Source organism: Hyperolius riggenbachi, chromosome 9 (assembly GCF_040937935.1).
Source record: "Hyperolius riggenbachi isolate aHypRig1 chromosome 9, aHypRig1.pri, whole genome shotgun sequence".
Lineage (NCBI taxonomy): Eukaryota > Metazoa > Chordata > Amphibia > Anura > Hyperoliidae > Hyperolius > Hyperolius riggenbachi.
This window is the reverse complement of record NC_090654.1, coordinates 39,316,054-39,329,210: the sequence shown is the minus strand read 5'-3', so window position 1 is coordinate 39,329,210 and position 13,157 is coordinate 39,316,054. Positions and strand designations below refer to the sequence as shown.

At 45.7% G+C, this 13,157-nt stretch overlaps 1 protein-coding gene across 4 annotated transcripts in view; it reads left to right on the top strand.

Annotated features, from left to right (window-relative positions):
• Positions 1–13,157, top strand: part of MTMR14 (myotubularin related protein 14) — a 107,254-nt gene that overhangs the window by 19,064 nt on the left and 75,033 nt on the right. For all 4 annotated transcript variants that reach the window (XM_068252560.1, XM_068252558.1, XM_068252559.1 and 1 more), the window contains exons 3-7: positions 1,098–1,206; positions 4,789–4,864; positions 5,757–5,814; positions 9,358–9,480; positions 12,833–12,906. In XM_068252560.1, coding sequence (XP_068108661.1) covers positions 1,098–1,206; positions 4,789–4,864; positions 5,757–5,814; positions 9,358–9,480; positions 12,833–12,906 — 440 coding nt within the window. The remainder of the gene's footprint in view (positions 1–1,097; positions 1,207–4,788; positions 4,865–5,756; positions 5,815–9,357; positions 9,481–12,832; positions 12,907–13,157) is intronic.

Genomic DNA, 13,157 nt, shown 5'->3' with positions numbered 1-13,157 from the left:
ATGTATTGAGCCTAATGGCTCCTACACATTGACAATGGATATCCCCATGGACGACATCGCTGGGCTGCACACACGTGTCAACTGTGTAGCTGCCAACGTGCGGAGTTGCTATGGGTGGGTGGGGGGGAATTGACATGCGTGACGTCATGTGGCAGGTGGGGGAATGGCACAAACAAGGGGAACATTAAGGGGGGGGGGGGAATCTGTGTTGAGTAGATCGGCCTGCAGATCGCTCGTGATTTGGGCGTTGGGGGTCTTTGGGTGCTGTATACACGCCTAATTGATGGCTAAGGCCGCCTTAGCCAACTTAAAGGGACTCCGAGATGGACTAAACTAAAGCTCTGAAACTTACCCGGGGCTTCCTCCTGCTCCATAAACACGTCCCACGCCATCCTCCCGTGGTCTGCCGTTCAGCCACGGTGAGCCCCGGTAACAGGCTGTGACGTCAGTCCGGGTCTACTGCACATGCGCGGGAGGTCTGTGCATGCTCAGTACACCCACACTGGCATCGACTGGGGCTCACTGCGGCTGAATGGCAGACCGCAGGAGGACAGCATGGGACTTAGCCGTGTTTTATGGAGCGGGAGGAAGCCCCGAGTAAGTATCAGAGCTTTAGTTTAATGCATCTGTCTCCTTTCAAAAAGAACTCCAGTGAAAATGATGTAATAAAGTGCTTCCTTTTTACAATAATTATGTATAAATGATTTAGTCAGTGTTTGCCCATTGTTAAATATTTTAAATCCCTGACTTACATTCTGACATTTATCACATGGTAACATTTTTACTGCTGGCAGGTGATGTAGCTGCTGCTTGCTTTTTTGGCAGTTGGAAACCGCTGTAAACGGCTATTTCCCACGATGCAACAAGGTTCACAGACAGGAAACTGCCAGGAGTACCACGGTCCTCAGTTTCTTGTGGGAGGGGCTTCACCACAATATCATACAGCGCCCCCTGATGGTCTATTTGTGAAAAGGAATAATTTCTCATGTAAAAGGGGGTATCGGCTACTGATTGGGATAAAGTTCAATCCTTGGTCAGTGTCTTTCAACACTTTTTTTTGTGCTCAGATCTGTCACTTGTTTCTGCTTGTGCTGCAGGTATGAGAGTACAGTGCAGGTCGGCAAGCTGCAGGACCTGGTTAACCGCAGCAAGATGGCACGCTGCCGAGGACGCTTCGTCTGCCCAGTTATCCTCTATAAAGGGAAGGTATGTACTCAGTTCTCCCATAAACCAAAAAACATGTATCCCCCTCCCCCCCCCCCCCCAACTACGATAGGGACGTAAGGGTCCTTTCACAATAAATTGTGTTGCAATCAACGCATACTGGAGCCGAATAGTTGCAGTACGACCATACAGTTAAGCCTGCAGTACAATACAATCTGTGTACAGCATGCTGTGCATTACTGCACTAGGACCCTTATTCAGTTCACGGCGGTGACGAGGGAGCCAACGCACCTCGTGGGGCTGGAGGAAGCCCCTGGTAAGTGTGAATATATAGCCTTTTATCTTCATCTCAGGTACCCTTTTAAAGCACACCTGAAATGAAAGATACGGAGGCTGCCATATATATTTATTAAACCATTAAACCATGTTCATTGCCTAATGTAACACATAAACAGAGGTGCCAAAAGTGTAAAAAAATAGCTAAAAAGTTTAAACGGTCTCTGCCGCAGAGGCTGCTCTCTCCTATGGGGGGATTCACCTCGGTCCACCCCCAGACCAGACAGGACCGGGGGAGGGGTGGGTCTGCTCCTCTCCCCATCCTGCACCTTCAGTGTCCTCACCCCACCTACCTCCCTTCCATTCACATCATTCGAGGCCCACACCATCCGCCTCTACCATCCCCTCCCACCCACTGTTGCGGTATTATATTGCCCTCCGTCGAGCTCCACACTACAATTTCTCGACAACCTTGCCTCCTGGCTCCCACACACGCTCTCCTCTGACCTCCCAAACATCATCCTCTGGGATTTCAATATTCCCATCGATGAACCCAACACCTCTGTCGTGACCCAGCTACTCACCATAGCCAACTCCCTTGGCCTAGTTCAACACCCCCACCCACTCTGCTGGTCACACTCTCGACTTATACTCACCAAATCAACCACCATCACAGACCTGACATCGCCCCCTTCCTGCCCTCAGACCATCACCTTCAAAATCCTCACAGAAGGCACCTCCCAACCACCCGCACACCCACCTGACCGATGGCAGCGAGATCTACGTCAGCTCAACCCTAGTGTCCTAGCCGATCCCCCTCCATGCCCTCTCCTCCACTCTCCCCACCTAAACCTGTCATATTCTTGCTGCAGCTCAGTATCCTCAAACCCTCTCATCAGCCATAGAGGAAGCTGCCCCCCTAACCCCCCAGCCCTGGCGCACTACCCATACTCGCAACCTCCAGAGTGTAACACTTGTCACTGAACAGAAACTGAGGAAAACTCAACTTAATCAGTATTTCCTACAGTATAAGGCTAACCTGCTACATTTTAACACTGCCCTTGCTGATGCTAAGCAAGAATAAATCACCAAGCTCTTCAAAGCACAAGCTTCCACCCCCGGCGTCTCTTTACCACTTTCAACTCCCTGCTTAAACCCATCCCCCCCCCCCCCCCCCGCCATCCGTTTCCACCCTCTGCCACGGCGTTAGCCACCTACTTCACCAACAAAATTGTCTCCATTCGTCAGGAAATATCCAGCCTTCAATCCTCCCCTCCTATTTAGCTTCTCCACCATCTTATACTCCTCTCACCTCCTACAGTCCTACTTCCATTGAGGAAGTCAAGCACCTACTGCAGACTTCCATACCACTTCCTCCCCCCTTGAGCGCATACATTTGAAATTGGCACCGGTAGACTTGGGCGCAGGACACAGCCGGTATATGGCTGATCCTGCTTCTGCACAAGTCCGGACCGTGTTAAATACTATTCCCCCTCCAGGCTACCATGGTTATTGGGGAATTATATAATTCGGTTCCAGATATTGCTGGAGGCCGAATTTTTGTGTTTTAAAAGCAACTTCGGCTCCGTCTTCTGACAGAGCTGACGTTACTCACTAAACGCGCTATAGCTGTAATTCCTATCAGTCTATGGCGCCGGTTGTGCCCAAATCTACCTGCACTGAAAAGCACTGCTTGCCCCCTGACCCCATCCCTTCTGGTTTACTCCATCCTCACTTCATGGATTTGGCCCCAGTCCTCACTGTCCTGTTTAACCTCTCCCTATCCACAGGCACATTCCCCTCAGACTTCAAGCAGGCCACTGTACTACCCCTGCTTAAGAAACCCTCCCTCGACCACTCCCTACCCTCACACTACCGCCCTATCTCCCTCCTCCCCTTTGCCTCAAAACTCCTTGAGTGTCTGTTTCATAAACGCCTGACCCAGTACCTCAATGCCAACTCAATGCTAGACCCACTGCAATCTGGATTTTGGCCTGCCCATGCAACCGAAACCGTTCTCACCAAAGTGGACAATGACCTCGCCTTAGCTAAAGTTGAAGACGAAGTCGAAATACTCCATCCTCCTCCACACATGCGTTTTTCTTGCATTTGCGTGCATAATGGGTTTGCAGTTCGCATATACAAAACACATGCGTTTTGCATGGGTTTTTATATTGCATTTTATACAAATCACTAGGAAATCAACAGGAAGCGGAAATGCATCAGAAATTTTTTTTTTTTGTTTGTTTGTTTTTTAACTCCTATAAAAACACATAACATTGTGTCACTATTGACTTTTTCATTATGTGTGTTTTTGATATGTTTTTGAAAAATATGCAACAAAACCAGCATTTTTAAACTCCTAAAACCCATACGAAACACATATGCGTTTTTTTAATGTGGCCCATTGACTTACATGCGTATAAACGCTGCGTTTTCTGCAATGCTAGCATTTCTGCTTAGTGTGTTCCTAGCCTTTGACTCTACCAATGTCTGAGAGATCAGGACTGCCAGGCAACTGGTATAGTTTAAAAAGGAATAAATATGGCAACCTCCATATCCCAGGTAAGGAGACAAAAAAATAGAAACGGGAGCCCCCAATAGTGTATTATTGGTCATGATTGTTGGTGTAATAAGCAATTAAGAGATATACTCACAAACACGGGTTGCCGAGGCCAGGCAACCACTATAAGCGCATATGGGGATATTAGACCTGTCCCCACTCAAGTTAAGAAGTCGCTCTCTGTAGCAGGAAAAAGAAGGGGTGTACACACCCATCCACCAGGGGGATAACAATGCATGATAACAGAGGCGCCAACAGGATAAAAAAAGAGCCGTATTTAAAAACCATAAAACAAGGGGGTAAGGGTGGACTTACCTCCTCAATTTTCAAACACAACCACTGTGGTCAATATGCAAAAAACATTTAATCTGTACTCCAAGATACACATGTACCCCCTTGTTTTATTGTTTTTAAATACGGTTCTTTTTTATCCTGTTGGCGCCTCTGTTATCATCCATATCCCAGGTGTCCTTTTTAAAATGGAAGAACACAAAGCTGTATACAACTACCTTATAAACCAAAAGGCGCTGACAATCCCCATCCCTAATTACTTCCTCCACCCCTCTCTTCCTTCTACCCTCCCAATGAAACTAGCATTTTCAGTTCAGAATGTTTTATCCGGAGTAATGCACAAGTTTAACAGGTTTTAACTTGGGGGTAAATGCTGTTACTGTTTGTGTGAGAGCTAATTGTGATTGACATTTGGCTCTAGTCAGCCCTTCCTGTTTCTAGAACAAGAAGGTCTCTGGTATAATGTTCACTGCATGTTCTGCTTCTATTTGTAGCACATCTGCAGGTCGGCAACCCTGGCTGGATGGGGAGAGTTGTATGGAAGAACTGGGTATAATTACATTTTCTCAGGTATGCTTATTGCTTGTACATTATCCATCTGTATAAACTATTTGCACTGTTGTAGGGGAGGGGCACCAAATAGCAGCCGGAAGGTTTGGTAATTTCTCTTAGGTGTTTGTAATGGGCAAGCGCAGGGTTGTGGAGTCTGAGCAATTTTTGGGTGCCTGGTATCCGAGTCTGTGGATTCATATACTTTGGGGTTTGAGTCAGGTGATTTTTGTACCCACTCGATAGCCCTGCCAGGGCTGTGGAGTTAGTCGAGGAGTCGGAGCAATTTTGGGTGCTTGGAGTCGGTGGTTTCATAAACTGAGGAGTTGGAGTTGATGATTTTTGTACAGACTTGGGCAAGCTACAAATATATGAAGTTTAATTAAATGCATGTTACAAGTGACCATTAATAGTTGCTCACGGTCTTCATCTTTTCGATTGTCTTAAATCTTAAGACAGGAAGTGAGCACCCTAGGTTTTCCTGTCGCAGGGCACTTGACAGGTTCCCTTGAGATGTTTGCCCACCTTCTGACTGTTTTTTTACTATGCTGATTTGCAAATTAAGTAAGCAACTAGTTGCTGGGGGCAATATGCACACAATTTTCCATGCATCTGAGGAAGGGGCCAGTTGGTTTCTTCGGTGTCAAAAACATCCTAGACAATATGTGGCAGGCCCGCAACTGAACAGGATAGGGGCCTTCAAAGTCTTGTATGGCGGGCAGAAGTGATATTAGTTTTGTCTATGGCAAAACTGATTGTAAGTTGGCGCCGGCTGCAGCAGTGCATGCTGGTTATAAATCATACTAAAATGTGGTGAAAGTAGTAGCGGTCATTCCACATCTAGGCTAAGGAACATACTGTATGTTGTAGTACAGTATTGTGCTAACATCCTCTTCCTATATTCTTCCACTAGGAGGCTCTGATGATGCCTGGGCAGATACTGACGTAGCAGATGATGAAGCTGCAGCCAGGTATGGGGAAAATACGATCAAATTATATTCTACATACTGTATGTATACATAATTATGCACATTAGATGTGCAATACTATTTCACAGTTTTGCCAGCCAATAGTTTTTATTGACTTGGCTAATAAACTCCTTTTTGTTACAGTGAAATTGAAGATCTGTGCTTTTTGGAAAAAGGAAAATGTTAACTGCACTGTGTAAACTAGTTCCTCCCAATTTGGCCTTGCCTCATACAGCTGTACGAGGACTGTCTCTGGCTGCAGTTCCTGGTCAGGGCTCCACAGATGTCGTATCCTGTAGACAATAGGGAGGGGCTCAGGGGCAACTGTACAGACACTAGGGCCTCGATTCATCAAGACTTATCGAATTGGTTAACGACAGTTTGGTAAAATACCGAATTCGTTAAGTTGATTTCAGGATTCATCAAATTTATCTACAGCTGTTAGCGAGCATTCGGTAATAATTCGGTAATAATTCGTTAGTGATGCGTTAAAACGGAAGAAAGTGCAATTCATGAAAATGAAAGTGGGTGTGGTTTATCGTTAAATTTAGGATTAGTTATCTCCTTCACTGCTCTGTCGTTATTCCTGTCAGATCATTGCTGACAGACAAGATGGAGCCATTTGAAGTGGTTATGTATCAGCTGAGAGTGATTCAAAGGTGCAGAAGGGCAAGAATAAGGTCTAGAACTACATCAATTTGCAAGAGAATAGATTTATTTGCTATAACAGGACATCTGCATTTCTCTTGAATCATCTTGTAAGAGAACACAGGCAGTGCCAGGGTTAACTAATTTGCTAGCTGCACTACATTTTTTTTTAGAAAAGGCTCCTATCAAGCTGCAGCTGGCAAAATTGTGGGATTGTCCCAAGCCACTTCCAGAGTCCTGGTCCAGGTGTTAAGCCCTATTCAGAATGTTGCTACGTAGTGTTCAAAGGACTGCCTTTTACCCACAATTCCATGGGAATCTTATGGCCTTGTGTTAAATTACCGCTGTAAAATGGAAATATCGACACCTTACCGAATGGTTACCGAATTATCGAATTCACACTGAATGAGGAAAAACCTTGATGAATCTCAGAGAATGATGAATCGAGGCCAAGATCAGTGTTCTCCCCAGGCTCTTTGAGGGCTCGTTTCCACTATCGCGAATCTGCATGCGTCCAACGCATGCAGATCCGCACATGTAATACAAGTGGATGGGCCTGTTTCCACTGTAGCGTTGTTGAGGTGCGTTTTTTTCAGCGTGAAAAAAACGCACAAAAGAGGCAACGATTTTGCCTGCGTCGGGAATCCGTGCGAATCGCCGCTAATGTATTTAATAGTAAAAACGCATGCGTTTGTTACATGCGTTTTTACCTGCGATTTCGCGTGCGATTTCGCACCTTTTTCAATTTTATTTAGCCCTGGCAGTGTCATGGTTAATTTCGCATGGCACCCTGCCATGCGAAATCGCAGGCGAAATCGCGGGTAAAAACGCATGTGGAAACGCATCCGCATGCGTTTTACAAGCGTCGGAATGCGGCCGAAATCGCGTCGCAACAGTGGAAACAAGCCCTTAGCCAGGTGCTCCACCCGGCTAGTTTAGGTGAGCACCCGGCTGTCATCTGCTCACCTTCTCTGCTGTAAGCAGAGTTGAGCAGAGAAGCACCGGCCCTGCTTTCTCTCATCTCGCCCCACCCGGCTACTTTTTTACGCCACCCGGTTGGAAAAAGTCTACTGAGAACACTGCTAGATTCTCTGTAAAGGCGGCTCTGAATGCCTGACTTGCCTGATACAACTGTATGAGGACTCTCTGTTCGTGGTCAGGGCTTCAGATGTGTCATTATCCTGTAGACAATAGGGGGGCTCAGGGGCAGCTGTAAACACTAGATTCTCAGCAGAGGCGACCCTGAATAGCCGCCTTGGCTTCAAACATCAAGCATGTGTATAAGGCTTTAGTGCACTAGTGTCGAACACAAGACCCGCGGGCTGAATGTGACCCTCAAGAGCTTTAGATGTGCATCACTGTAAGCAAGAAAAGAACAGCACACTGCCTTCTCATCCAGAAATTGACAGTGTTTCGGTTTGAAACAATGTCACTTTGAGCCTGGGTGCAGCAACAACGCAAGGGGCCTAGTCTGAAATTGGCATGATCAAATTCCCCATTGTGGCGTTCCGTTGACTCCTGTAGCTCTGATAAGTGAATAGCTGCTGGAATGCTGAGGGGGGGGGGGGTGTAGACTTCAGAAAGCAGAAGCTCATTTGTTAGTCACATGGGAAGTCAATCTGCCTAGATCTGCTTATATAGAAACGGGCATATCTCTGTTAGTGATAAGCAGTTTCTTCAGTGACACAGGAAGTGGAAACGCCCAGCATCTCAGGGAATGGCTAGCTGCCGGCTGATTTGTTACAATGGTTGTCTTAAAGTGTACTTGAAGGGGAAAACGTGTCCAATTTACATACTTGCCTCAGTAGCGGCAAGACTGCATAACCCAGAGACTTCCCCCGTCCCCCTCACCTCCACTGATCCAGTGCTGGGATGGGACCCCCTGTACCTCTGACAGGTTAGTTGAGATGTGTTCCCGGCCCAGTGGCGTAGCTAAGAAGCTGTGGGCCCCAGTGCACGTTCTGCATTGGGGCCCCCCAAGCATGCTAAACATAACAATTGATACGGCACACCGAAACCAATCAGGACAACCACAGTGTCAGAGGTGCAAGAAGGGAATGGGGAGCAGTGTGTTAATGATCAATTGCAATGCCACTGTCCCAGCCTCACTCCCATTTGTGGACAAGCATGGCCACATTGCATTGGACGCCTGGCACATGTGCAGTAGCACAGAGGCACTTGGCTTTATCCACTGAGCCGGAGTAGCTGTGTGCTACTGTGCAGTGTGCAGCGGCATTCCTTCACCGACTGGAGCACGGCTGCAAACTTCCAGAGGGTCCAGTGCATTTACACTTGCCCAGCAAGTATGCATTGCATTACCCTGTTTTACCGCAGGGTTACACAACTACAGTGCAAGGCAATGGGACCTTGCATACCTACTGCATCGCATTGCGCCTGAAGTGCCTGATTGGCTGCCAAGCAGCCACAAAATCAACAATACATTACCGTTTGACTTCCGCGGCAGAAGTAATGTAAATGGGCGACAGAAATTTTTTGGGTGGTATGCATGGAATGACGGGAATCCCCATGACTGACTTCCTGTCCAGCAGGGAGTACATCACTGGGTGAGGGATGAGTGGTGGGCGGTGCTATGCATATGACTGTCAGCGCACTCTGCCGCATGGTCCTATGAGTGACGTTTTGAGCAATGGGGCGGAGCATTGCACTGCAAATGCACTGGCCAGGTGTAAAACTGGCCATGAAGTCGCAGGTTTGCTTTGATTGGCAACTTGTGGCTTTCATTTGCTAGTGCAACTTCCACTTTCTTCTTCAGTGAAGACTTGCATTATACCACTCTGTACTTGTATGGCAATGCTAAGATCTGTATAGCATGCTTACTCCCTACACAAGGCTGTAAACTATGTATGCAGATTTCTGATTTCCTTTTGTCTCCTGTAGGAACGGGGACTCCCAGCTGTTTGACAAGGTCAGGGGTCATGACATTAAGCTGCTGCGATACCTCTCTGTCCGATACATCTGTGACCTGATGGTGGAAAACAAGAAGGTGAAGTTTGGACTGAAGTAAGTTTGGATATGAAGGTTATAAAGAATCTCAGTTGACCTGAGAATCCCTAACCGAAACAGGGCTGGTGCTTCCATTAAAGAGAATCTGTATTGTTAAAATCGCACAAAAGTAAACATACCAGTGCGTTAGGGGACATCTCCTATTACCCTCTGTCACAATTTCGCCGCTCCTCGCCGCATTAAAAGTGGTTAAAAACAGTTTTAAAATGTTTGTTTATAAACAAACAAAATGGCCACCAAAACAGGAAGTAGGTTGATGTACAGTATGTCCACACATAGAAAATACATCCATACACAAGCAGGCTGTATACACCCTTCCTTTTGAATCTCAAGAGATCATTTGTGTGTTTCTTTCCCCCTGCAGCTATCTTCCACTGAAGTGTCAGGCTGTTTCTTCCTGCAGAGTGCAGACAGCTCTGCCTGTATGTAATTCCTCAGTATGTGAAAGCCCAGCCAGCTCAGAGGAGGATTTATCCAGCTTGTAAAAGATAAGAGAGAAGAGAGAAGCTGCCCTAATCTAAATAATACACAGGCAGTGTGCAGAGAGGGGCCTGGAGGGGGGAGATGCATCACAGAACCACAACACTGAAGAACTTGGCAGCCTTCCAGACACAGGCTGACAAGTCTGACAAGAGAGAGATAAGTTGATTTATTACAGAGATGGTGATAGTAGAACGTGCTGTAGTAAGCCAGAACACATTAGAATAGCTTTTGGAACTTGTAGAATGATAAAAAACAGGATGCAATTTTTGTTACGGAGTCTCTTTAAGGCAAAGGTGGCAATTGCCCCCGGTCCCACAAGTCCATAGGTTCCTCAATTTGGGGAGCAGTTGGGGGGGGGGGGGGCTTAAGTTTATGCCGAGGCACTGAATCGAAACGCCACAATTTAGGACATTGGGACTGTGTTGATTATTATATTGTAAAACGTAGTCTGGGTCCTAATGTCAGAAACCCGTTCGGCTTTTTACCTTTTTTATGATTGCTAACTCAAAGGACCAGACTTTACAGCGTTGCTATCATATGAATCCGACATAGCGGGATCTGAACCCTCTATAACAGTAATTATAGATTGACGGTATACCTTGAAATGAATCAGAGAACTCCGTATATGATTTTAATAAAACATTGTATTTGCTTATCATACAGCATATATACAAAACATGAACAGTTCCAAGTAGTGTTTCCTTCTGACTGTATTCCATCTCATTAAGGGCTTAATAGCCAAGTGTTCATCAATCTTCTAAGCACATTCAAAAAAAGAATATAACAGTTGTGTTATGTAGAATAAGATCAAAAGTAGTCTCCTCTGTATTAATAGCTGTGTAAACTTAAAGTAAACCTGTAATGGAAAAAAAAGAGCCCCTGGGGGGTACCGTACTTGCCTCATGAGGGGGAAACCTCTGGATTCATTTAGCTCTGCAAAACGGAATCAAGTCCTCCATTTGGCAGCACATAGTGGTCTGATTTGTGTGTGCTTCCTTACTCTTGCAGGAGGACTTTGGGCACTACACTGAAAACCACTGAGGTGTTTCTTCTACAGCAGTAAATGCTTTGGCAGTTGAACAAGAATCCACATGATTTTTCAGAACAGTATCAGCCCTTCCTGGCCTGTTTCAGTATTAATGGGAGCATTTTAACATCCGCCGCTCTGCCTTAAAGGGTACCCAAAGTGTGAGATATGGAGTCTGAAATATTTCCTTTTAAACATTGCAGCTTGCCTGGTGCTGATCCTCTAATACTTTTGGCCATAGACCCTGAACAAGCATGCATATCAGATGTTTCTGACTGAAGTCTGACTCGATTAGCTACATGCTTGTTTCAGACACTACTGATGCAAGTCATGTCTGCAGGATGCCAGGCAACTGGTATTGTTTAAAAGGAAGTATGGCATCCTCCATATCCCCTCTTTTAACATGTTCTGACTTTACTGGCTGTGTTTTTAAAATGAAAGCCAAAAGATCAGCCGGGCAACTGCGTTGTTAGGAAGTAAAAAGTGGGGAAAAAAAAGTTCCCGCCATGTTTTCTTTAAAGTGTACACTAAGTGACCTTCTGAGATAAGCAGGTGTATGTACTGTCAAACATATTAATAACCAAGCTTTCTGTTTGTTTTTATTTTGCTGCCTGAAAGAGTTAAGTTCTAGGCATGGATGTAACAGGTTCTGTCTTGTTGGGAATATAGTAAACATCACTGATTACAGCCATAAGGCTGCTTTCACAGTAAGACGTTACAGGCGCACATTAGAGCAGCCTGTAACGCACCCCACTGCACAGCAATGAAAAAATCAATGGGCTGTTCACAGTGCCCACGTTGCTTTACATAGTAACGCTGCACGTTAAGTGAAAGTACTGCATGCAGTACGTTATACACGGCTAAGCCGCGTTAGACTCTTTGCACTTGCTCAGTAATGTTGGAGGAGGGGAGAGTCCGCTATTGCGGCCAGCCACAAGGCTAATTAATATTCACTGCACTGTGTGACGTGCAGTGTTTACTTCCTGGAGCGGCCGCTTTGTGCGGCGATTGGCTGGCGGGACCACGTGGTCCGCATGCGTCAAAAGGTACGCATCACGGACGCATCAAGAGCCGCATAACGCGGCTCAATCTGACGTCCAACTTCAACACCACCATGCGTTGCGCTAGGGGCACTTTTTGCGACCTTAACGTCGCATCTAACGCAACGTCTTAGTGGGACAGAGGCATAAAAGTTTACCTGGTAGAGGGCATGGAAAGGTACAAAAAGGTCAATAGTTCATGTATTTTAAATTGGACCTTAACTCAGAACTTCCTCTCTGCTCTAAAACATAAGCAACAGCATAATCACATTTAAAGAAAAAAATTGTTACAGCTGATACAAATCCTAAAATCTGAACTGTTTTTTTTTTTTTTTTCTTTTTTAACTTCCTAATTCATGGAAGCAGACCTATTGTTGAGCTCCTTTGAAAGCACTGGTTATCTGCCATGGCAGTCATGTGACATGGGAGTGATGAAATTACAACTTGTGATTAGACACAAATGAGGGGGGAATTACATAGGCTAAGCTCTTTAAATACATACAAGGGTGCATATCTGTTTTCCTTCTGTCCTGTGCAAGAGTTCAGGTTCACTTTAACTCTGGGACACTTAATAGACTCTCACTGAGTAGGGACAATAAAACGATTAATCTACTTTGTAAATGTTTAAACATAAAATTAAACCATGGGATATCTAAAAAAAAAAAATTGTATTAATCTTCCTAAAAATGTCTATCTCATTAATTTATGTTCACCTCAAAGAGCACCAGTAAATCTACAATAGCAAATCCAGTCATTCTGCCTTCAAGATGTGTATTACTTTTGCTCTGTCTCCCATCAGCGTCACGTCATCAGAAAAAGTGGATAAAGCCCAGCGGTATGCTGACTTCACCATCCTGTCCATTCCATATCCAGGTAAATCTCTATGGAATAAGTGGTTGTTTTTATGTAACTTGTACCAGTGGTGTAGCTAAGGAGCTGCGGGCCCCGATGCAAGTTTTACATTGGGGCCCCAGTGTTCTCCCCAGAAACTTTTTCCAGCCGGGTGGCATCAAAAAGTAGCCGGGTGGGGCGTGATGAGAGAATGCAGGGCCCAATGCTTCTGTGCGCAACTCTGCTCACAGCATAGGAGGTGAGCCGGTGACAGCCGGGTGCTCACCAAAACT